Source organism: Spodoptera frugiperda, chromosome 20 (assembly GCF_023101765.2).
Source record: "Spodoptera frugiperda isolate SF20-4 chromosome 20, AGI-APGP_CSIRO_Sfru_2.0, whole genome shotgun sequence".
In the NCBI taxonomy this organism is placed as follows: Eukaryota; Metazoa; Arthropoda; class Insecta; order Lepidoptera; family Noctuidae; genus Spodoptera; species Spodoptera frugiperda.
Genome location: NC_064231.1, coordinates 12,219,348 through 12,245,955, shown reverse-complemented (window position 1 = coordinate 12,245,955; position 26,608 = coordinate 12,219,348). Strand labels below are relative to the sequence as shown.

Genomic DNA, 26,608 nt, shown 5'->3' with positions numbered 1-26,608 from the left:
GTCAGGAAGGAGCAGTTTAAGCTATATAGATACTTTGTGGACTATCATTATGCCTGCGTCCACGTGACGATTATCGTAATATTCATGAATTGTTGTGACAGGACCCTACTGACCAAACAAGCATTCGCCAGATAGGTATTAGATCAAGTCGAGGGAGAAGAGATTACATCGGGGAAAAGAGTTGTCACCGGGCCCGACAATTACAGGAACTTTAAATTATATTTTGACAGACCTGTGAATACTACCAATAAAGACCCCTTGCTTAGCCCTCGCACTTACGGCCATGCGACCAATGAGGCAGTTTGGGGCATTTAGCAATATAGATAGATTCCTTAGAACCGGAACACAACCAAATATAACGTCGGGTCAGGTGACGAGGTAACCAAACTGCTTTGCTCAATGTCGAGTTATGTAAATATCAGCAGATAAATATGAAGAACTGCTGTTTCGGTTCGTTGTGCTCAGCTGAGCTATTTGTCCAGCGACTAATCAAGAATGACTACTTTATTTATTTATAACAGTTTTATATGGAAATCATTAGATTTTCTTTGGATTAAGAGGCTCCGGAGAACGTCTATTAGAAGACCTAGTGCTCTTTACAGGCGCTGAGGATAGCCACTGGGGTGATTTTAGTGAGGTTAAAATGCGACACTTCCTAGATTTATCTCTTCAAAAAGCTAGGCGCCTTTTGAACGTTTCCTCCGGTAAGAAATAAAATGTTTTCTTTGGAAAAACATAGCAATATATTACCTGCTCTAACTGTGGTAGGAAGTTGTAGGTAAAGGTTGGGTGCGTTTAATGACGTACCGTTTCTTATACACATTACACTCAGAACAACAATTTGTGAATCATACAAGTGCAAGCAGTTTTTACATGCGGCAATTGAACGTTGTCTGTTGGCTGTGTTCGGCTCTCAGCAGTCTGTTCCAGCTATTTGCAAAGAAGTGCAGTCTGAACTTGCTACTGCAAGCTGCGCCTCTCGCAACCAGAATGTTTAAAGCTTTAAGTTTACTGTCTACTTTTTTAGAACGTTTCTCTTGTGATGTTAGTACTGTACCAACTACGTAGTAATTTCTGTCTATCGTACAGGAGAAAAAGTGATGGGTATGTAACACCTTGTAATTGTTATTCAGGGAGTTTCAATACTGAATGCGTTCCTAAATAGACCGGCGGAGCAACGTCAGCCACTGCATTCACGTCAACCATTAGGCAATCTATGTCACGGCTGTCTCGAAACGTGCAACCCCATGTATTTCATGTAACCAGAGCCATTCATAACAAGTGAACAATGATTATCGTGCACTCCCCAACCCGTGCGCCGCCGGCCGCAGCGTCGCCGTACAACCGCACGTTTTGCACGTAACGAATTCCTAACCCGTGCACGTTTGAACGCACTAATCCCTTATATTGAACACGCCAACGGAAATAAACCAGCCTCGTGTTGTGAGGTTTCGTTCCAAGTAACTCGGAATTTGTACAGACTTTATATTTGGACTAGTTGAATAACAAGTTACAAGAATAAATTACTTTTATACAAAAAGCGACGCCTCCTTTACATGAAAAGATTTACCTTGTTTCGTTGAGAAATTATTATTTGTTTTGTTTTATAAGCCCCTAGTCCTTAGTTACTTGCAAATGTATTTGTGGTTGTTGCTTATATAAATTCAATACAAATTGTTACGTTTAGGGTGGTTTGTGCAATCATCACAATTTCTAAAGTGAACAATAGAAATAAATATTTTTAGCTAATAAGTTCGATAAGGTCAAACCAAAATCTGTTACCAAGGATCTACCAACGTAACAAGTTTAAATATGTAACTACTAGGTACCTAAATACACATTTGGTCTTTTGTGAATGCCCTTTAGGACATAGGACTTAAATCAAGTAAGTCAAGTCACGTAATTTGGTCTACCTACTTCCGATATCGTAATATCACTGATGTAAGGCAGCTCCAAACTTCATGCGATCCAAAACCATGTACCTACCATGTAATGATTACATAAAAAAAAAATTAAAAAAATCGCAATGATCAAGTTATCCCTACATGTCTAGAATCACTGTGTTAAAAGTCCAGTCTTAGGCAGTGTTCATAATCCGACAAATTCGGTAGCCTGAAACTGCCCTGTATAATATTAGTCGGATTACCGGAGGTCTACTGTAATATACCATACCCTACTCTTTTGCTACTTGTACTTATTATTCTGTACTTTTACCCTTTAGGTATATGTAGTGTTGGTTGATGATGGACATTTTGGTGCTTTTAGCGAAGTAAAAATCCTACTCACCCTTGACGTTCTCCACAAAAAACTAGTACATAGTCTTTCTTTTCCCCGTTGTCAGATCATTGTCACTACACAGTGTAAAACAAAGTCGCTTTCTCTGTCCCTATGTCTAATCTAGGCATCGGATTTTGATGCCGTTTTAATAGATAGAGTGATTCAAGAGGTAGGTTAATATGTATAATGTATCACTAATGCGAAGCTCCAATATAAGCTAGTAATAGTAGGTAATAACTTTACTCTTTCTTTTTAATCGACTCGCCAGCTTTAATGGCGTTCGTCTAGCCAGGCAGTAGTAACTTAGCCACGAACTCTTCATCACACAATGTTGATCATTGTTCTATGACATCATCAGGCATATTCAATGGACGTGACCGAGACACAGACAGTTGCGTCATTATTCAAAGATGTGGTCTCGTGGAAGCCAGCGTGATGCCCAGCCTATTGCCTATAATCGTATGCAGATATTTAATACTTTCAATGGCAAATCAAGCACTGTGTCTAGTAATAATAAATACTAATTTTGCGGGAATTCCAACTGTTAAGTGCATGGGATTATGAGTCCTATTGTATTTAATATAGGAGTTACTTCTAGGATTGATCTACGTCATTTTATTACGCATTGAATCTTTCTTGACTTAACTGCATCGCTGTATGAGCCGTCGCGTGCGTTTCCTGCAACTTGCAAGCGATGTGGGGTCTGGTAAATAATTATTATTATAGACTATAGCTGACCCGGCGAACTTCGTGTCGACACAAATACTTTTTTCTTTCTTACCTTTTAAAGCTTCCCTAGACTTCTACTAATAATTCAAGAGCAAATCGACCCAACCGTTCTCGGGTTTTACGACTTTTACGGGTTTTTTTAAGACTGAGACTAAGGAATATCAATAAATTTTTAAATATAAGATTTATTTCTGTAAGGTACCCATGACAGTGCAATCGATCACCATTAACCATTATTAAAACAGCAGGTTCAAATCCCCAGCACAAAGCACTTCATCCAAGACTTCAAGGCAAATACTATAATTGTACAAGTTTCCGCAAATGCGTAAACAAGTATCTGGCTCCGGCTGCACATAGATTTTTTTATTACACAGTACATTAATCACTTGATTAATTAATGCAAATATTCATAAAGGTCATTTATAGTAAATACCTCTTCTCGTCTATAACTATTTATAATAAGCGTTCTTATTCTTAGTGTTCTTACATTCTTATTTCTTAGTTGTCATATAAATGGATGACTACGTACACATACCTATTTAAGTTACTGAAGGAGCGAAGTTATACTAGGTTCTCACTCCATGCATTCGCTTTTTGCGCCGCAAATATTCTTGCTTCTGCATAACACAATACAGACTACTGTAGGAGAAGTGGTCGTCTAATCCTAAGTTCGAGTCCCATATATTTTTTTTATGAATTAGGGACAAGGTAACCCAGCTGATGGATCATAGAAAGTGAACAGTGTTGCTTATGGACACTGCAATTCCAAACTACCAGAAAAGTAAGTTGTGTGCGTTGTCAGTCATTTGGGTTGGTGATGGCCTGGCGGCGGCAGCTCTTTTGTCATTGGGTGTCGTGTTTTTAGCCTTTTCACAAAACGCCTACTAGGTACTGTAGTCTAAACGTTGATATAATATTATGCCTAGGTAATTATTACTATTAACCTTCAACGAATCATAAAACCCTATAATATCACAGTTTGTCAGATAGGAAAACGTAAACAAGTGACTTTGTAACTTGTAACGTAAATAGTACCTGCCTACCTTTGTGTTGTTTTTATCTCTTTTCCTATTATATTTCTATTGCGTTCTGTCCCCGCGGCTGCCACGGCACGTGCTCGTGGCGTGGGCGCTACGTCAACACCACGCCCTCGGAGCCGTGCCCAACTGCCCAACACACGCCTCGGTGATCCGATACTGAAGATAGGTACTAGACGATGAACTATACAACTACGGAGTAGGTGGGGCTTTATTTCATTTCAAGTAAATGTGGATTTTTAAAGTATACTTATTGGCTTTGATTACAGTTTCAAGTTCGATTGTCAGAACTGTGAAGGATGGGGGTTTGTGACTGTATTAAAAGATAGTTAACTCCCTAAGTGCTACCTAAGTATCTACTACCTAGGTAACTCGTAAAAACAAAACAGTCTTCTAGTAGGTACCTAAGTACTATCTAACCTAGCTACATGTCAATTTTAAAAAAACAGGACAAAAATATTTCTGTTAAATAATCGCTAACTATTATAACAGTCGGGTATGCCCATAAGCGCAAAGTATATTCGCGCCGCGCGGGGCGGAGCAATCGTCGCGTCACAGCGGTCACGTGCGAGCGAGCGTGGCCCGGCGACGACGGCAGCCGCGGCGCGCCCGACCCAAAACCCAATAAAATCTTCATAGGCCAGCTATACAGCATTATATTGCCCATTATTACACCCCAATATAGCTCTCAACACACATAAAGGCGTTCAAATAACTAAATATCTTTAATTTGCCCTAGAATTTTGAGTTCACGCATCGGAATGTGCGCCGGCATTCCGACGCCCCCCGTCCATATTTTGACGCCGCCGCCGCGTCACATGACTGAAACCGGCCGGTGTTTGGAGTACATCCGCTCAGAGTGGCCGCGAAGCGCTCACGGTGACGACGTTAGCGACACGCTCCATACATGCAGTTAAATACGATAACAACAATTTGTATTCACTGTGATCGTTTATCTAAAATGGATTGCGGAGACCTAACTTAAGTGCAATAGTTTGTGATAAGTGCTGAACAAATCAACCCGCAAAGGGAATAAAATGTAAACAGACAACTTGTATCTGATATTATCATCAGCTATTTTGTGAAACAGTGGTTTGTTGTTTTTGTTGTGCTTACAAATGAATATGGAAACAAGGCATTACTGGGAGGAGAACGGGCATTCCGTCAAATATGACAAGTAAGTTCCAATTAATTATTTCATTAAATATTTTATTTTTCTTTTTTCAATACGAATATAAATGAATCGTGATATTTGTATTGAGGTTAATTTCTTTACAGGATTATACGGTATACCTAAGTAGAACGTAATTCGTACACTGTACATAAAATGGATAAATTGGAAATTCAATCCTGCGATCATGAGACAGAGTAAGTACAAAAAATGACCTGGGTTTTTTTTACAACAAATTGATTCAAATAGCGACAACAAATAGATAAAACTTGCAATAAGTATTATCTACATTGCTGTACCTACATTGCTTGCTTTAGATTGATAAAAATGAAGGAAAAACAACTTTCTCACGGCCGACCTTGACCCGGAAATCATTATTCATCATTATTTAATATTTTCGCTCATTTTCAATACTCAACTCGTTCAAATTATTCCGCTTTACAGTTTTCGACATCTCTATATGAAAGTCAAAGCGTTTTTATTAGATTTTCATGAATTTTGGCAACATTACATTAGTTAGATTGATTCTATTGCGTGTTGTGATACTGGAATTGAATTTAAATGTGATAAAAGTTCATAAATAATGTAGTTTCAGTGGCTAATATCTCCCTTACGTACTTATTTTGATATTTTTTAGTTTTTTTTTAGGATTTACGTACGTATCTAACTTCATATTTGAAGATTACTAGGTGTATAGGTCAAAAATGTTAAAAAACAGTGCTTGCAGGTACCTAATTTGTATTTTTACACAACACAATTACAAAATATCCTTTCGTATGCAGTACGTCGCTAGATAAATGACGATGATAAAAGATACGATGATTCAATTGGCAACAATAAATAAAGAAATCGATAAACGCGGCCCAAAAAATAGATTGTAATCAGGACTACGGTCATATACCTAAAAACTAAATATAATATATCTTTCATTCAACACGGTTTGCAAGTATTTCATCGTGCAAAAGTAAAAAAAAAAAAAATTTCTCCTCATGTAGTTACTTAGCTCATTGACTGATCAATCTGGATTTAAAAAATGCTTAATTTAGTGTTAGTTACGTTATTAAATGTTCAAGTTTTTGGGTTTTCTATGAATTTTTTCTTTCAGTATGAAAGTCAGAATCCAGTTCTGAATTACCTAATTGACTCATGACATGGGTTTGTCAGGATCCCCATACTTAGCAGTTAGCAGGTACCTTGGGGATTGTAGTTACGTCACCGAGAGTTAGAATTGTGTACTTTTGTTAGTCAAAAATAAGTTATTTCAACTTTACAAACCAATCAAATAGGTAGTTATTAAAAAAGAATCTTATTTCATTAATTGATTTGACGATTTGATGCTGAAATATTGAGGCGACAAAATTCATAGAAAAATATAGTTTTTGATATCTCAATAAAAGTATTAAATTTGACTAGTTGGCAAATACCAAACAATGTAATCTTTGATACCTAGGTGAGTATTGTCTTTTCGTACAAAGCCACAATTTATTTTTTGTTCATGTAACGTAACTAATTCCCTGTTTTTTTTCACAATTTTCCTAGATATACCAAATATGTAATAACTGGCTAGTAAAATCCAAAATGATAATTTTCACTGATATTTTTATCTGTTGTCGGGATAAAGTGCAATCGTGCCATAGTTAATAATCATTTAGTATATTGATAAAGTCTTGACGACCTGATAACCTGTGACAAAAGCCGTAGTTACTACAAATACAATCGCACAATAGGTATTATTGGTTTATCAATAAACTTAATGCAATTAAACTTTTATAGCCACAACTTTTTAATTGTAGTGATGTAGATAGCTATAACGTAATATTTTCGTGCACCCAATAATTTCGAATTTTCAGTCTATTAAACCACACATTCACCCATTCTTTTTTCATTTAATCTAACTAGTTATAACTAAAAACTAAACTGAATGAAATTTATTTTTAGTTATTTAGTATGTTAGGTATTACAAAATTCCTTTCTGCAGTTGATTAAAACGTTAGTTGATATCAAATTATCAATCTATCTCCCACAAAATACGGTCATTTAATTTTCTCGATATTATGAAAAAAAATATGTAATAAAACCGTGGTTGGATCGTTTGCGGACTTAATTATCTTAATGAGGATTGAATTATAACGTAACAAAGATAATTATTAGTCATATCAATAAGGTACTCAAAGTAACACGGGGAATGTCCAACGGCGATATTTAAAAAATCGATAATATTGTCTTTGACAGAAGTAAGGTGGCTTGCATCTCCTTTTCTTTAAATTGACATATTGTGTGTCTTTTTAAATTAAGAACGCCCGAATACTGAAATGCTTCTCAATTTTAAGTTGTATTTAAATATCGTGTTATCTCTGTCATTTTATAAAGAATTGGTAGCGACAGAGCTAGTCTTGAGAGCGTCTTAAAATTGAGCAATAGTTTTTGAGTATTTGGACATAAATTGATAAATTTTTGCCTAGATAAATTCTAGATTACCTACATGTTTTTATTTTTCACTTAAGTCCCATACGACTGTGTAGAGGCATTTTCATTTCTAAAATTACAAGATGACATAATATGGACCTGACCAAAAAGTAATGAATAATTTTCCCGAATCTAAACAGGCATGCCTTAAAAAAAGTTTCCAAAACAAAAATAATTTCATTGCGAAGTAAACTCGCGTCGAAACAAAAGGACTTCGTCCCTTGTAACTTGAACTTAATTTTTTCCTACTTTTAAAACATTACGTAAAGTAAACATTATTGTTCTAAAACCGTGGATGTATTTACGCCCATTTGCCTCCTTCCATTTTCTTTTTACAACTCCCAAAATTAGCGAGCTTTGAATGAGTTTAAACGTAAATATCGTCTTGTTTTCATGGAGTATTTATTTGTACTTATTCCATTTATGGTGGCCGTGTATAAATATTTTACTATTTCTTGCACGATGTAGTTGATTGAAATATTTTACTGCTTTGTTTACGTTTCAAAGTTAGTGACGAATGGAGCAACAGGCCTTGGAGTATGCATAACTGACAGACGACTTTTAACTTTATATGCAATAGCTGAGACATCTTATCGTTAAAAAAATGTACACAGATATTTCTATAGGTTTGATTGAACGAAACGCGATAACATGAAAGGTTAGTTTCACTTGATTTTCTTTTCACACAATAATAGTTATTAAAAAGGCATAGCTGTGTAATAAATAACTAGTGTTGTTTGTGTTTTATCCCGGAAAAATATTATCGTTACATAGTTAGTTAAGTGATTTTTCTTTCCTGTGGGATATCCTAACACTGCACCTAATATAGGTACCTAATGCTGTTGTCTTACTGACTCATAGATTGATGTGGTCATTACAACGTACACCTGCTATGCAATAGGTTTTTTTTTGATCGGGGAATATCATCCAATGACTTCTCCCCCCGCCTTGGGCGAGTGTCAGACTCTTACTGACTAAAAACCACCCCATTCCTTCTCCTGCTTTTCGAGCCGGAGCCCCGGTAAACCCGCTAGGTAGTCCGCAGCTCCAGATGCAATAGGTTTGCACCTTTGATTATAAAGGCAAGAAAATATAACTGACAGTTTGGGAACGGTTAATATGACCTGTCAAGGCGTGTGACTTAGGTACGAGGTGAGAGTCAATTACCTATAATTTTATTATTATGCCCATGTTAGATATGGTCAGCTTCACTGGTTTGTAATCTGTGCCACCAGCAGCCTGGTAAAGTGACGTCATACAACTTGTTTATAGTCTATTTATAGAACAGAGTTCAATGCTACATGTTTCAGACCTAATCAATGATAAAGCACCCTACTTGTACACAGTAGTACAATCTTTTTAGCCAGTTCTTAAATTATAACATTTCTCAATTCAATCATCTCAAGACACTAAGCGGAACTAAAGAAAAATCATGTCGGTACCAACCTTTTTGATTACATAAATAAAACCACGTAACACCAATGTATGAATCGTCAGTTGTTCATTACGTAAATTATTTCAGTCAGTTATCTATCAACTGAAATACGCTAAGTATTTTAGTAACAAAGCTAAAAGGGACAGAAAATCTCTATTTAATTAATTGGACATCGGAGCAATATTGTCATTTGTGGCGAAAGCGAAGCGAAAATAACACCTCGGTAACACGTGACAAGTGCGCGGGGCGGGCGCGGGGCGCGGGGGCGCGGTGCCTGCACGCGCCGTGGCCGCGTCCTCCACACGCCGCGCAAAACGTGACCGAGCCGACGCACACATACACACTACACGTAAAACACGTAATCTTGTGCACACTGACACAGAAATGCTCACGTTCGTATCGCCTGACTCTATTTGAGGCATTCTCGACTGTTTTAAAAAAAATATTTATAAGGTTTTTCATAAGAATACTTTTGGTTAGCCTGTTGTTATGTCATAAGGGAATTATGTTTGGATCCACAAATTCTTTACAAGTTGTACGTTGTTTTATTTTAGTAGGGACTTACTTACCTTACATCGTTACGGAAGGGCGGTGACTGTGATTCATGTTATAAAGGATTTTTGTTTGAACATTTTAAGAGTTCGTAAGTAATAGGTTCCCTATTAACATGTTTTTTTGTTGTTTTTCTTTAGGCTGTCGTAGGCGTAACGTATAAATAATAATAAATAAATTGCTATTCAATAGTCGCTTGCATAATTCATACATGTTGATGTATGAAAAAGACGTTTTCTGTGTAGACGGCACAATGTATGTATGATTCATACTATTTCATACACCAGTCCATTTATCCCCAACACACTCTTTACCTACCAACTGTGTCATTACGTAGACATATTATACACATGTTATAGTGGTACATTTTATTTTTTTCCAAGACAAATATTTTGAGTCTGGTGTTCTTTTTTTAAAATGTGTTTTATTCTTTTATAATATTCTTTTAACCTTTTTTAAAGACAAATTATATTTATTATATTAAATTCGTTTTATTCTTTTGTAATATTTTTTCAACATGTTTAACTCGACCTCCTTTGGCCGATATTTTTTTTAATAAAATAATAAAATTCTTTAACTAATAATAAGGTAACAAAATGGATGAACGAAAAAGAATAACAGGGTAACCATGCATTTTTAAATATTTTTTGTATACAATTCTTGTAATTTTAAATGTCGGTTATTTTATTTATTGTTAATGCCATGAGTAATAAAACAAGCCCAGAAAAATAAAAAAAGTATCTAACTATACTAAAATAATCTAATTAAATTCCTAGTCGCAAAATCGAAGACAGAAAAAAACAAAGACGTTCTTTTTTTGAAATTTTAGAACATTGTCGCTAATATAATTAGGGATAATATCAGTGTTTAAAAATAGTACGAAATTGTTTATTTTTGTTGTTAAATGCTTTATTTAACTCTTGAGACCAGCTGTAGTAATTGAATCGATGGAAACTGCCAGCATTACGTTAATGGGTTTTCAACTTTATTGTTATGTGATAAAATCTATAATCAATTGCAGTTTGAGTAGGTTGATGGGCTGGTGATTGTACATAAAAGTATGTACTTACTTATATTTTTTTCTTATGTATTTAGTTTAAGTCGATAAAAGTGTCGACACTTACATTGTTTTATTACCCGTCACTGGATCTCTTAAGTTATCATTAAAAAGTTACAGTTGTGAATGACAATTAAAAAAAATGTGTAGGTACCTAAGTAATGTCTTATAGATAAGTTTAAATTACATAATGTAATAATGCGATTTCTGTTAACGACAAGATTTCAACGTATTTTGTTTTCGTTCCTCTTGCACTATCTTTATGTTTGTATGTGTGCGTGTTAATATCGTATGCATACGTATAAGACACGTGCAATGTTTTCCCGTCATATTACACTTCGATATTTGGATACGTAGCTACCTATACTTACGTAGTACACGATACACATAGCTCTATATAAACCAGTTTATCATGATCTCCCTTTGTATGAACTTCCCGCACATTCGACGGTCAGTTTATACTGGTTTTTTGTAACTTTATTTGTGTACAATAGTATGTCGATTTTCACTGAGCGTCTAAATAAAACATAGAACACCTTGTGTGTGCAAAATACATCAAATTATCACTAGTATGGTCTTGTCTTAAAGTTGAAAATCGAATGGAGAATTTTGCCTGTTTAGGAGCACAATTGTGCTAATATTTTGATGTAAATGAACGGTAACGTTAAGTAGAGTATTCTTCATAATTATTAGGTCCATAGTACTTATAATATGTACACAACACACATACATTCGCACTCCATACTTCAAGGTGGGCTGTGTGGCGGTTACGTTTGCAGCCTTCTCTATCAACCCTGTTGTGTAATCATGGCTTTCATTGTTTCATTTTTAGCTACAAATTATGTAAAGAAAAGTCCACGCCCAATCTTTCTCAAGAGGAAAGTTTGTTACAATTTTCCTCAAACCGCAAAAAGTTCTTATTTAAAACGTCTAACCTTTACCTTCAAAGTGTTGCCATAGCTACTGACAGCTGACAGTTGACAGTTCACGGTCAAGTTGAGTGCGGATCGTTTGTATTTCACCCCTTTGCTTCGTTCGGTTTTCAAACTGCTCAATATAACTGGACATGGTTATGCAAAAGACCCCATTTTTTTTAAAGATGAACAGTTTTTAATTTACTTGCTTTTTATATGGAGACTGTTTGTACGTTGCAAGGGCCAGGTTTGCGAATAGTGACCGGTTTATTGCTCCCTATTGTATGCGTTGTAATTGTAACCTTAATGGTGAAAAGTTAGTGTTGGGATTAAAATATGCACCACTGGCTTCTGCCAGCTGGTTCGCACGCGTTCCCGTGGGTAAAAAAGTAGACTGTGTGTCATTTCAGACCATAATTATACACCGATTCCAAATTTCAACCCAATCGCTTCAGCCGTTTTGACAAGTAACAAACTTTCGTATTCATAATATTAAGTAATATAGTACGATAGAAACGAATATAATATAATAGATTTATTTAAGGTGTTACAAAATTTTATAGGTTCGTAGTAAGATTATCTTCTAGAGACCCTAGACTAGATACTGGAATTTTCCTTGAATAATATTTTTAAATTAGAATATGACCAAATCGTCGTTAATTGCAACAATCTAACCATCAAAAATAGCCATAATTTTAATTAGGAACTCATTGCTAGGTCATTTAGGTTACTGCGATTAAAAACTTGAAACATGTTTACATAAATACGTCCAGTTTCGTGCGAATGGAATCTGAATGGTCGTTGTTCTATAAAATAATACGCTCATTACTCATGAGTTCATCGTAGTCTGTTAAACACACGTGTAGGATACTGAACACGTGTTGCGAATAGCATTTATTTACTGTGAACGCACTTCGCAACACTGTTGCATGTAGGGTTGCCAGAAAAAATATACTACGGAATGTATTATATTGTTTAAACGGGTCATAAAGTTGGAAGTAAATATTTACTGCGCAGGAAATGAACAACATAATTTTTCAGTTCGAAGAATCGTTTAGAGAAAATTCGCGTTGATCCTCAAATATAAATTATACCGATAGACAGAAGTTATTAATATTATTATATTTGCTTTGACGGTCAAAAGTGCCTTCCCAGTCTAATTGAAATAAATACTTTTGACTATGACTATACGTAAGTCCTACATAGTCCTAATCAACGAAAACAGAAAATACATATCAGCATCAACCAAAACACATACATACTTACTTAAACAGAGAAAGTCCCGCAAACTGCGAACGCATGGTGAACCGAGTAGCGGGTATTTATGTCCTAGCAAACACGTTGTTATTCTTAACCCTTTAATAGAACGTGTACATTTAATTTCCACGGTAAAGGTTTACTCCGGGCGTGGTCCTAAGGGTTGGCCATTAGGTAAGACTTGCTTTGCTTATAACAAAATTTATTCCTGTATTTTATAAGGAAAATACAGAAGTTAATTACCGTTTAGCCGTGCACGTTAATAATGTGATATTGAGAGCTCATTCGGAAATAGGGAAAGTAGGTACCTATTCTTAGAAATTATTATAGGGAGGTAAAATGTCCCTTGTATTTATTTCAATGTGCGTCCGTATTTTTGTTGTTATACAGAATTTGTTACGTAATTTATTTTCGGTGATGAAAACATACATACATAACCTCACGCCTGTTTCCCATGGGGATAGGCAGAGACAATGGAACGGCAATTGCTACGAATCTTACACAGGTACCTCTTTCGCTTCATCAACAGTCATCAGTCTTTTCATGCAAGCTCGTCGGTTAAAGGTACTTTTAATTTGGCCCTTCTTTAATATATCGCCAATCTGGCTATATGCCCGTCTAGGGCGCCCTGAATATGATTATAATATTTAAAGAAGTCTGATATATGGAATAGTATCAGCGTCAGCTTAATTGGTAGTATTTTTCCAGTCACAATTTTGCAGTAGGTATGTCTGTTTGCAATAATATTCCTACCACTTTACTATTTGTCGTTTTATTGATTGGACGGACAATATAGTAAAGGTTTTAAACAGTCAGGACGAATCTAGATCTTCCCTAGACCCCAAAACATGTGTTATTAAAATCAGGACGAATTAGATCTTCACTAGACCAATAGCATTGCAGTATTAAAATCACGTGACAGATATTTCGGAAACGAATATCAAACCTATTCTATCTAACTATAAAGTTCATTATCATTATTAACAGCCCTGTCTATCAAAGTTCTATACATATACATATAATAGATATATCTACATAATAGAATCTGTTGTAATTAGCCACATTGTCGCCGGAGCCATGCAGCCCGCAAACAATGCAAGTATGGCAGCACGTGTGTTGTGACGTCACTGGTACAGGTGTCATAATATAGTATCACTGTGTCAATGGAATGGTACTATGACACGTTAGCGCTGCGAATTATTTACTGTTTCAGCGCTACTAAGTATAGGTGCCTACTCCTGCATTGACGTAAATGAATGGAGTATATTGTACCTATGTATATGCTTTTGAAATTGATCTTATGTTATAGAATACCTATCTTTCTTAATATAAGGCTTCCCAGAGGAGTGAGAGCAGTGGTTTCCAACCTGTGGTCCGCAGAAGACATTAAATGGATCACGATGTGAAAAAAGAAACTCAACACGCCTCTGTCTAGTAAATACTACGGATAAAGATAGTATTAAACTTATGTCAAAGGAGACCACAGAAAGAAGCGACTGATTTCAATAATCCAAAAGTTACTATTTTTATGAGAACAAATCTCATGACTGGAGAAAATCTTAGTGTGGAACCAAAAAATAATAGCCAAAAAGATAGATATAAAAGTCCTTGACCATGAAAAGGCTGGAATCACCTGAATTAGAGATACATAGGGACATTATGCTTTGGTAGAGGCAGAAGTAAAATACATTTCCAGAAAAGTATGATACGGACCGTGCCGCTTTATTGCTCGATTTGGCGAACACTACCATTTCTCCAGCTTTAATAGTTTATGTACCCACATTATTATTATTTTTCTATTCTAATTCTTCTAATAAAGAGTATTTTAGTTAGAAACCTTTTTCACGAAAATATGTAAGTACTTAACGTACAATAAGAAGCTATAATACCAAGAATCTTATCTGGTATCGACATGAAACACAATAAGTAATGAGATTTACTAAGAAACGTTCTTATATGGCTTTGAACCCGAAAATTCTCTCGAATTTTCAGCTAAGCGACTTAGTTCTGCTGAATAAGTACCGTGGCTTTGAAAAGCAGTGAAGTTATAAGATATATGTCCGAATACTCAAACGCTACTCAATTTTAAGACGCTCTCAAAACTAGTTCTGTCACTATCAATTCTTTATAAAATGACAGAGATAGCACGATATTTAAGTACAACTTCAAATTGAGTAGCATTTCAGTATTTGGGCGATAGACTACTTAAGATGTACTTAGATTAAAAAAGCTGTATGGCCTCCTAAAAAAACTGCAATGTACACAGTACCGTACTGCCCTTTAATAGAGGTATTTTACACATAATAGGAAGCAAACCGGTACATTTGAATGTGGTCACTACCAGTCCATCTGTCATAAGGGACTACACCCTAACACAGGCTGACCAGCAGCATTCTCTGATAAACCTGAACATTTTAAACTGTGATTTCCATCCCACCCGTCGAGCATAGAGGTTATGGCAAATTCTTCTACAGAGATAAGCCTTGCCCATACAACAGCGGTGGACTATCAGGTGCTGTTGATGTTGATGAATCAGAATTTTTACGATGCAAATTCACATGTACTTCACTTCTAGAGGACTCAAACGCGACAAGTATGAAAAATAAGCTGTTATAATATGTCCTAAACAAACGTATCGTACTCGCTACAACTGCTGAGTCATTGGCTACCGATAAAAATATAAAAATGGATATATAACGGAATCGATTGATAAGTACTGATGATAATCAAAATAAAAAATCATTTTATATAACATTGTATGCAGGTATAAAGTATAAATTAGATAAGTAAGAACAGAATGATCATGAGTTCATAAGAGTAGCAGGTGACGTTAGCAATGGAAAAATGGAGGCTAAAGTTTACCTTCAGCTGGTGTCTAGGGAAGAAAACTTGTCAACTATTTGCATTTTGGGCAATGTACTCTTTATAGGAAAGGACATAGTTAATAATAGAAATAACAAGAGTTAGAAAATAGGCTGATGCCATTTGAATTGCACCATTAAAAAAAGCGAATCGCAACCCGTATTAACCCATTTTAAAGGACTACGGACTTTTAAACCTGTCCTACATTTCAATACTATCATTTCTCCCGTCATAAGCAGCTTTAAAAATATCATTTGAAGGTCTCAGATAAAAGTAGACCTCAAGAATGATATAATATTGCGAAAACCGTTTTCAAATAAAGTAGATTTAATGGGAGTAGCATTTCCAAATTAGATAAAACTAAATATGAGAAACGTGACCTTTTCAACGTCGTGGTTATCGGCAACTTTATCGCGATTAATCTCAAATAATATAACACAAGAGATAAAGGAGAAAGAAAGATAATTTTCACTTCCAAGGGAGAAGAACTAAGATTTCAATAATTCAGATAAGTGACTTGCCAGACCATTCTTTGTTTCTAGTTACTCTATCATTTGTAAAGGAGAAATCTTCTTTCTCAGTTATTGATACTTACAATTCTTTATGAAAATCGTTAATTGAAAGGTAATCGAAGCTAGGTGAGGCCATCCCGACTTAAGATGATACAAAAACCAGGGGAACGAGACAAGAGTATTTACTATTTGGGTACAAGCTATTCGTAACAACATTTAAAACCTTTACAGTTTTAAATGTTAGCAACAATAAAGACATTCTTAAACCTAAATAATATAAAATTTTAAGCCTAAGTTGGTATAGATACAATGGCAAAAATAGAACGATGAAGTCATCGAAATGGAATAACAATATATGTCTACTTTAAATAAACTGGTGCACGTGTATCATATATAATGATAAGGCAAAACTATCATGTGGCTGAACGATGTGCTTGCAAATTACATTATTAACATATTATGTTACAGATTTCTTGTTAGTTATATCAAGCATATTATTTACAAAACTCAGTGTTTACTATGTAAACTTACGTCGATTAAGTAAACATATTTATTAGAGCCGTCGTTAACCATTTCTTTAAAATTACATTATGGACTAAATGTTACGTTGTCCCAGAACGCACCCTGAGGAACACCAATGATAGACACAAATGTTGATAGTTTATATTTATTGATATTGTTCCATTTCATTTGTTTAGAGTTAATAAAAGCCCTCCCCCTCTCCAGGTATAAATTGTAGCATTCTATGCCTAATTATTTAAAATTTTTCAGGAGCAGATTAGGCGGGAGGGTGTCAGACGCTCTCGCCAGGTCTAGGAACACCCCGAGGCAAGTGCCTCACTTTTACTATCTATTTGTTTAGGTAATTGTCTCGTCGTCTTCGGTAGATATTATACTTGTTATATTATCTGTTTTGTGTTAGTGACAGTATGTTTATACCATCAATTGAGTTTTGATAGGATGCGACGGGTTTAGCATGCAACTTTTCGTACTCCTTATTGTTAAACTTGAATGTGAATGTGTATGAATTATTATCAGCGGAAATGCGTACTTATTAAGTTGTTGCTTCATAAATGTGTGACTTGTCTTCTAAATAATTTCGCTTACAGTGTTACACTGCAGACTACGTTATCATTACTGTCGTGACTTGCTTGGAAATTACGCAGTTATCATAGACTGCAGATTTGACATGAAAAATGACTGTCTGTGATAAACGACTTGCCCTCTCTTTTCTTCATGAAATCAAAGTAATTGCAAGGAAAATTAATAAAAAAACAACTACCGTAATTAAAACCGTAACCTTGATACATCCAAATAAGTGCAAGGGAAAACGTGAACGCAAGGTTATAAATAAAATTGCACATGGATATAATAAAAGTGCTTTAGAAGCAGTTAAGTTTGCAGAACACATTTGCAAACACGTTCTGCAATGCATTTTGGGCACTACCCTTGATATCTGTTAAGACCGCTTTATCAGTGTCACCTGGTGCGTGGATTTTGATAGGTATGACTAAAGATATAGAGTTTGATTTCCTAGTAGAGCGCGTGGTTTGGTTATCATTCGTATTACGTCACGATGGCGGTTAGACTGTTCTGTAGTTTGCGCAACGCACCTCGAGGGGCACAACGTGACCGACTAGCACACGTGTCAGCCCATGCTGTGCTTCGAATATCTACTGATTATTTATTAATAACCAACTTGATATTTAGAACTTAGACGGTAGAACGTTGTTCTAAATTTCTTTTTTTTTCTAGTTTATTGAACATAGTAAGAAATGGAAATTTACTATTTATAGTTAGTTGAAGCACTAGGAAAATTCTGCCTCGTTTGCATTTTGCTCTGCAGTGACTTTTAATTAGTGTTTTGCGTCGGAGCTGTTTTCATTATTTTAAACGCAAATGCCATTAGAGTCATTAGAATTTAACAATTCAAGGTCATCGTTATCGTTTATTGTCTTTTTTAGACTCTAACATTTAGATTTTCTTATTTGTCTATTTTAATGATAGTACTATTTTGTGATTTTCGTTGAACCAGTGTTACATAAACTAGATTTTTATTATCATCATCATGAATGATGTTACTACATTTGAAAAGACTTACATTCCTATATTCCATACATGTTTACCCAGCCATCAGTGCGACGGCGACGTGTCATTTGCTCATTTCACACATCACGTGTACACCCACGCCGCCACTCTGCAACTTTATAAATGGGCCAATCACTTATTTTAGGACTGTTTACTGTTTAAACAGCATTATAAACGTACATAGCTCATAGCTGTTAATTATAAAGAATGTGACGTAACTATTGGTACAAGAAAAACAAATAAATCGATTCGGAGACCTGTGTTGTTAACACGTGCTTACAATGTCAAGGATTTTACGTAAAAGTCGAGTGAGAGAACATTAGACAGAGGAATAGAAATAGCTTAGATGTTATAGGCACTGCATGATTGTTCATTGTTTGTATGTGATACTGATAACTAAGGTCAAGACATGACATATAAATGGTTACTTAGCAGAGAGAAATTAGACTGGTTAATGAATTGATTTTGTGTTGATGTTTGTACGTAGTGAAGTGTGCTTAGTGGTGTTTAGGATAGTGTCGGCAAGATGAGCAAATATTTAAATAGTCATGAATCGTATGAGATTTTTTTTCAAGGTTTCGTTGACTTTGTAATTTTTTCTCTTTCTACGATAAAGATGTAAGATTCCTTAGGCAGACATTGTGACGAATTCAAGAGGTTTTTTTTTAAACATTCCGTTGAGGACATTATCTTTAGAGTAAACTCACAACTTTTATACGAGAAAAAAAACCTAACCTCACTCAAGGAAACACGTATTTGAAATAAAATATTCCACGGCTTACATAAATTAATGATATTTATGAATATTCAAGTGACCGACAGCCGACAGTGAGTACTTGGCTTATAGCAACTGATCTAGGTGGGTAATTGTTGAAGGTTGGATCTTAGTAACCTTGCCTAGGCTCACTGCTCAGCTGTGTGAGGTGCAGGGTCATTCGTCGTTAGTACTTATCATAAAACTGAGACACTGGCGCACAACACTGATTTCTTAATTAAGCAATTAGACGTTAGGAACGTATACACGGCTGGGTTTTGCATATAGACTTACACACTTTACTCGAAACGAATAAGACATTTTAATGAAGTTTGATTTATGCATATGCAAAATATCGAGGTCTACATAGTTAGTCTACATATATACGAGCAGTTAGTCTTGGTTTTTAATACATATAGATTTTTAAGGAAACCAAAAATAGTAACTTTTTTCTAAACTCTCATTTGAAACAGTTTTAGTTACAAGTCTATTAGTTTAATCTAGCGGCTGCGGACTACCTAGCGTGTTACCGGGGCTCCAGCTCGAAAATAAGGAGTAGGAACGGGGTGGTTTATAGTCAGTACGAGTCTGACACTCCCTCTGGTCTCGCCCAAGGTGAGAGAAGTCTTTGGGTGATTTTCCCCCGTCAAAAAAGTGATCGCGGGGTCGACTTGATAAATGATCATTTGAAGAAATTTTGTCTTGCTCTTGCTATTAGTATGTTTCGTTCATTATGGGTAGGAATCGCATGCATGATAGTTGTGTATCTAAGTTACTAGTGGACTTGTTGACCGAACAATACGACGACGGAAAGTAAAGATGTTGCAAATAGAAGATGAGCCCGCAAACCACGGTAATGTAATTTTTGGCCCGGTAGTGGTTTCAAATCCTATCAAATTACAAGGAATTGAGGGCGTGACCTTAGTACTACCTGCGCAAGGAGGCAGGTGGAACAAAGTAAACCTTAACCTAATTCTTTAAAACAAGATATTTAAGCTTAATTTGTTGGAAATCTTGCAACGTCGCCTTTTATCCCAGAAGGGGTAGGCAGAGATGCACATTACGGCACTTAATGCCGCTATACAATGTACACCCACTTTTCACCATTTGTTGTTTGAAGTCCCATGAAACAGGGGTGAGCTTATTGCCATATACTGGGCACAATACCAGTCTCCGTGCTACTACTAAAATTTTCAGTAATACTGAAAAGTTTCCAGTAGTTGTTTTTTTTGGAAATATCTTAAATTCTTTCTAAAATCCATATTTTGCAATTTACCAATACCTAGTTTTGCTATTTTCAGCGAGTTAGTTAAACAGATTTACCAATACCTACTGTTTCCATTTCTTTATTAATTTCCAAATACTTTCCAATAGCCTCGTAACCAAAAAGTTTCTAATGTTATTCTTATTTTGAGAATGAGGAAAAGCCACAATGGAAATCCTGACCTTTCCAGTTACAATAGTGTGTCGAAATTTTGCCAAATTAAACCGAAATTTTTGGCGAAACCTAATAAACGTTGTGAGGGAGAAGTTTCCACGGCTTTGTTGACTCGGTTATGAACGAGCTTTCATAAGGAAACTGAAATGCTTGAATAAAAACCAGAAATTCTATTAAAAACTTTTTATTAATTTAGACTGTGTTGTTTATGTTTTCTTTAATACGTTCAGTTATGTCACCGCTTGTTTCTAAGGCACTGAAGTGGGAAAATGGGGAAAAATTAAACGTATTGTTTAGGTATTTTCCTTTTGTGGTTATTCAACGTTTAGTAAGTTTTTTTTTCTCTTCCCAGTTCTTTTTGGATTAAGATCTTGAACGAAGCAGTTGGCTTCTGTGTTTCTCTGCAAACGTTTTTGTTATAATTTTTCTGAAAAGGTAATTCTTCACTTTACTCTTTTTTTTCTACTGACTCTTACCTTATTGATGGTGTTTTGTTTCATCTAAGTTGATTCTAGCTTCGAGTCAGTCGATTATAATTTAGGTAATAATTATCAAATCATTATTCGATTTTTAATACATTGTCAAGCAACACGTTTTTTAAACGATTAGCTTTTATTTTCTTTTTATTTATTGATAGCACCGAACTCTTTAGAAAATTAAGGGTTCATTCAAATAATAAGACCTTCGTATTTAGATAACAAATGTGAATTTCTTTACAATTCTTTAAACACTTTCACGGTTGTATGTTATCAGCTCATTTCACTTTTACGAGTCAAGTGAGGTGTGATAGTGGTCTTATCAATGTTTTTGTGAATTTCTCCATTACGTCATATCGCCCAATCGTTCCAAGTATCTTATCTGCTTCGTTTTAAAAGACTGGATTAATAATTTTACTATTAATTTCTTACTTCTGTCGGGTTAGTACCTTCCTCTATTAATTATTATGTTATCAGCTTATTCACGTAACTATTTGGCTGGGAACTCGACTAGTCTCAAGTCATGCTTGAGGCCAGTGCCGGATCTAGGGGGGCAAGCCGGGGCCCATGCCCCGGGCGGCAAATTCAGGGGGCGGCAAAATTCACACTTCACGGACCAGTGGACAGCTCATCATTTATTTAATTTTTAACACGGAATAAATATAGTACCTACAAGTACAGGAATTTCATGGCCATATCAACTTGACCGATACCCTGAGCGCGGAGTGAGACGTGCTGCCCGAACATTTTATTATTCGCTAGGCGCGTAGGCATAGTACATAAGAGAAGAAGTTCGCCGCCTCTACGCGGGTGTCGTGCGATCGATGGTCCTTTACGGGGCGCCTGTTTGGTCAGCGCGACTGTCAGGCGTATCGCACGAGGATACCGAACGGTGTCCTTTGAGGCGGCAACTCTCCTGGCTCGCTTTCCGCCGTTGGATATCTTGGCGGATATGGACGCCAAGGTCTACGACCAAATCCGTTCCGTCCGTCAAAACGGCGGTGGTAGAGTGCCAGGAGCGGCGTTCGTTAGGCTGAGGCGGCAAGAAAGGCGACACGCGCTCGAGCGGTGGCGTGAGCGGCTACAACAGCCAGAGATCTCACGCAAGCCCGTAGTCGAAGCCATCTTGCCGCATTTCGAAGCCTGGCTGAAAAGAGAGGAGCGCATCTTCTTCATGCTCACTCAGGTACTGACCGGACATAGCTGCTTCGGTGAGTACCTGAACAAGATTGGGCGAGAGACCACGACAAATTGCCACCACTGTGGAGATAACCTGGATTCCGCACAGCACACGCTCGAAGAGTGCCGAGCGTGGGTCTCGGAGCGGCGGGTCCTGGTTACCAAGATCGGGCGAGTCCTGTCTCTGCCAGCAGTAGTAGAGGCTATGCTGGCAGATACAGAAAACTGGAGGGAGGTGGCCTCCTTTTGTGAGACTGTAATCACTGTAATGTCCCAAAAGGAGGCTGCTAAGCGGGATCGTGAGAGGGCCGATCCTGTTATAGAAGGCGTCGAGGTGGCAACAGCCTTGACGCCTAATCCCGCCTGCGTCAACTGCAGGCGGACCTTTGGGGTCGCGGGTACCTAAAGTGGGGACTCTAGGTGCCCATCTAGCGACCTCAGGGAAGACGGTGGCACAGTGGTCACGTTCTGCCGTGCAACTTGCACAACGAGGCTAATGGGAGGTACATGTCTCCCTAAGGATGTGCCGTAACGGGCGTTGCACCACAGGGGCTCCGGAGCAGGTCTAGTTAGAGGTCTCGGTGCCCCTTATCGGTGCTGAAGGTGGCCACCGGGGGTGAGATGAAGCTATGTTCGAAAACTTCCTCGTCGATTTGTCTCCACGTCAGTGTTTTGTTTTAAAAATGTGAGTAGTTTGTATGTTTACTATTTAGCACTTGTCGATTGTTACTTTTGCTCTTGTGATGTAAAGGGTGTCCATTCGAAAAACAAACATACAATTCAGTATCCTAATTTACCGTCTGCTAAACGACCTGTACCTCATGGACCAGGAATTTCGATTCCTCCACCTTTTCTTCCCACCATCCAACAGCAATCATCAGATGAAAGTTCAAACGGAAGAACCGGTTGAAGATGAATTCAATCCTGATAAAGGTTAACCTCAACAGTTTATCCAGGCTGAATTAAATGACTTAGTGAGAGATTTGGGTCTATCAAAGGATGCTGCACAAATCCTAGGATCACGACTGAAAGACAAAAATCTATTGGCTCCAAGAACCACATTTTCGTGGTACAGGCATCGTGAAAAAGAGTTCGCGAAATATTTCTCTCAAGAGGGTTCACTGGTGTTTTGTAATAATATTCCTGAAGTAGTCATGAAACTGGGAGCTGATAATTACGATTCCACATCATGGAGGTTATTTATTGATTCTTCTAAGAGAAGTCTGAAGGGTATCTTGTTGTACAATGGTAATACCTATGGTTCGGTGCCTGTTGCGCACTCCGCGCATCTCAAAGAAACGAACGAGAATCTTGAGCTGTTGCTAAATAAAATAAAGTATAGCGAATATTGTTGGCAACTCTGTGAAGACCTCAAAATAATATCTATGCTTTTGGGTCAGCAGTCTGGATTTACAAAGTATCCATGATTTTTGTGCGAGTGGGACAGTCGAGCACGAAATTTACATTACATTAAGAAAGAATGGCCTTTCAGAGAAATACTTGTACCGACAAAAAAATGTGCACCAACCCAAAATCAGTTCTTTCACCTAAAGTTAGGATTGATGTAATAGTTTGTCAAAGCTTAAAATAAACAAGGTGACTGCTAATACGTATGCGACAAACCTGCACTTTCTCAAGCTCAACTTAAAGAAGAACTTTTGTAGGCCCTCAAATTCGAAATTTAAAATCGGATAGATTGTTCCAGAATACAATGACCCAGGATGAATCTGAAGTATGGAGTTCATTCGTAGAAGTCATAGAAGATTTCCTTGGAAATAACAAGTCTCCAAATTAAGTACAAAGAAATTGTAGCTAAGATGCTCCAAAATTATAAAAAAACTGGGATGCAATATGAGCGTTAAACTTCATTTTCTGAATTTTCAATGTTGACTATTTTCCCGAAAATCTTGGAGTTGTCAGCGAGGAACAGGGAGAGAGGTTCCATCAAAACATGAAGGAGATGGAGAGACGTAACCAAGGAAGTTGGGATATTAGAATGATGGCTGATTACTGCTGGGCCTTGAACAGGGTGCAGTTTTCAGGGAAAAAGAGAACGATTTCATTAAAAAAAACCAACGTCTGTCTAACGTAGGTTATCTTTTTTATGAGCAGCTCAATTTTGCAGTGTAATTTTCTTTTAAATATATCATAATATAAAAATAAGTCGGGTTTTCCTTCCTGACGCTATAACTCCAGAACGTACGAACCGATTTCCACGTTTTTGCATTCGTTGGAAAGGTCTCGGGCTCCGCAAGGTTTATAGCAATTCAGGAAAAGTTCAAGAGAATAGCACGAATACAGGGAAAATCATTGGTGGCGTTCGTCGGGCTTGCTAGTCTTTAGCTAAGATTTTTTTGGCAGTTTCTATGAAAAAATTTATTCACACTTTTTCTAAAAACTTGCTAGAAAAAAAAAGGTTTGCTAAAAAACCCGACTGCGTTTCTTTATTATAATATTAAAATGAAAAAACCCTAAAACAAGAAAGTCATCGTAAAATCACCCATTCTAAATATGGGTACATACTACTGGCTTTGTAGAATGGGTCCCGACTTAAATTTTGATGACTTTCTTGTTTTAGGTTTTTTCATTTTAATATTTTAAAGAAACGCATCGGGTTTTTTAGTTTTTTAAATTACCTTTTTTTATTTAATTTTTTTTTAGTTTTATTATTTTTGTATTTTGATATATCTAACTCTCACAGTAAATACGAATCTAACGACACCTCTCTTAAAATCTCAAGTGCTAAAGAGTGAGAAATATTCGAATTTGGCGCCAAAAATCCGCCATTTTGTTTTTTTAATTTTGATATACCCAGTGTCACTCTCACAGTAAATACGAATCTAACGACACCTCTCATTCCATCAAGCCGTTTAGGCTGTAGACCGTGCCAAACAATTATACATACATCATACATACATACATACATACACTCGAAAAACATAACCAGTTTAAGCACAGATTCGTGATCAGCACACCCCATTTACTATAGGAGACCTATTAAACTTAAACCTTTCCGTGAAAAAGAAAATGTAGGCCTGTGTGGATGTATTATTTCCGGAAGGTAGGTTAGTATGTAGGCTTTGTCCAAATTTCAAACAATTTGTGGACATCTGATTGTTGCAATTATATGGGTGATAAAGGTGAAAATAAACATAAGTAGGCGGGGCGGCATTTTTCAATTTTGCACCGCCAAAAAAAAAATGAAGATCCGGGGCTGCTTGAGGCTCATATTCTTTAAAAAAACTAGGCCGAGTTCATCGTCAAATAGTTCGTAAGTAAGCTGATAACATAATAATTAGATTCCTCTTTTGTCAGGCCTAATTTCGTTGTTGTGGTAATTTGTAATTTGAAAATACTTAATGTATTTTCTACCATATCTTCGGTAATTTTTTTTGGTAATACCATTTTTTCTTGGGTTTCTTTCCATTTTATTTGTCGCTGGTTTCAGCCAAATTTAATACTTCCGACATTCTTATTATTAATATCTGGTTTTGATTCATTCGGTATCTCCCATGTGATGAAAGTCCCATTTTTCAACATAATTTGTTTACTATCGCACGCAATCCTAACTCATATTACAGCTAAAGTGAGTTTGTTTATTTTTTTGTTACGCTTTCACGCCTACACAGATAGCGTAGATTAGAAGCTAGCTAAAACAAAACAACGACGGTTGCTAAGTAAACGATTTTTTATTTCAACTTATAATTAGATACTTGACAGTTGTCACGTCGCCTATCGCCATTTTTATTTTACAACCGAACTGGCTTTTATAGTCATTTCCATTTCAAATATTTGGAAATGTACGTTAATTTTGAATATTAAGTTTTGTTTCTGTAGTTGCTTAATCAAAATTATATTCTTGTTCGCTTGTTGGTGTCACGTTTATCGGCTCACGTGCTTCACGTATCATAAACAAGGGGCGAATGAACTTTCAGTCAGCCAACACCACGTTTGTCTAGACAAGACAAAGGCGTTTTGCTTAGCGGCCTTTACCCGAACTCCTTTTGCCAATCATTTCCTCAATAAATATGAATTTATGGATTTCTTTGATTTTTTGAAAGGAAAAGTAGTTAAAGAATCACGTTTTCGTTTTCAGATTTTCATTTCTCTTTCTTGGACAAGTTGTATTATCGTCCTCTTACTTGTATTTCTTCTGTCCTTCACTCCCACTCAACCTCTTCCAGTTTTCTATCTTATCTTTTTACCTAGTTACATTTTGAAGAAGTGGGTTAGTACTTATTGCAATTATTATAGGAATTGGAAAAGAGAAATCTACATGAAAGAGAAGGTTAACACAAAAATGTTGTAACAACAACATTTTCTCTTCCTTCCTTAGGCTTTATATTGGATCTTCTAGCTTTAGGATAGGTCGCAACTCGGCAGTCAATTCGAGAACTTCTGAAA

The 26,608-nt window shown here is 36.4% G+C and overlaps 1 protein-coding gene across 8 annotated transcripts in view; it reads left to right on the top strand.

Annotated features, from left to right (window-relative positions):
* The first annotated feature begins 4,685 nt into the window (after window positions 1-4,685).
* The window catches only part of LOC118261918 (transcription factor cwo), a 37,013-nt gene continuing 15,090 nt past the window's right edge, over window positions 4,686-26,608 (top strand). The window contains exons 1-3 of one of the 8 annotated variants that reach the window (XM_050701606.1): window positions 4,686-5,220; window positions 5,322-5,411; window positions 17,041-17,097. In XM_050701606.1, coding sequence (XP_050557563.1) covers window positions 5,371-5,411; window positions 17,041-17,097 — 98 coding nt within the window. In that variant the 5' untranslated portion in view covers window positions 4,686-5,220; window positions 5,322-5,370. Of the gene's footprint in view, window positions 5,221-5,321; window positions 5,412-17,040; window positions 17,132-26,608 lie in introns of all 8 variants that reach the window. The other 7 variants (XM_035572958.2, XM_050701608.1, XM_035572959.2 and 4 more) reach the window with 7 other exon arrangements.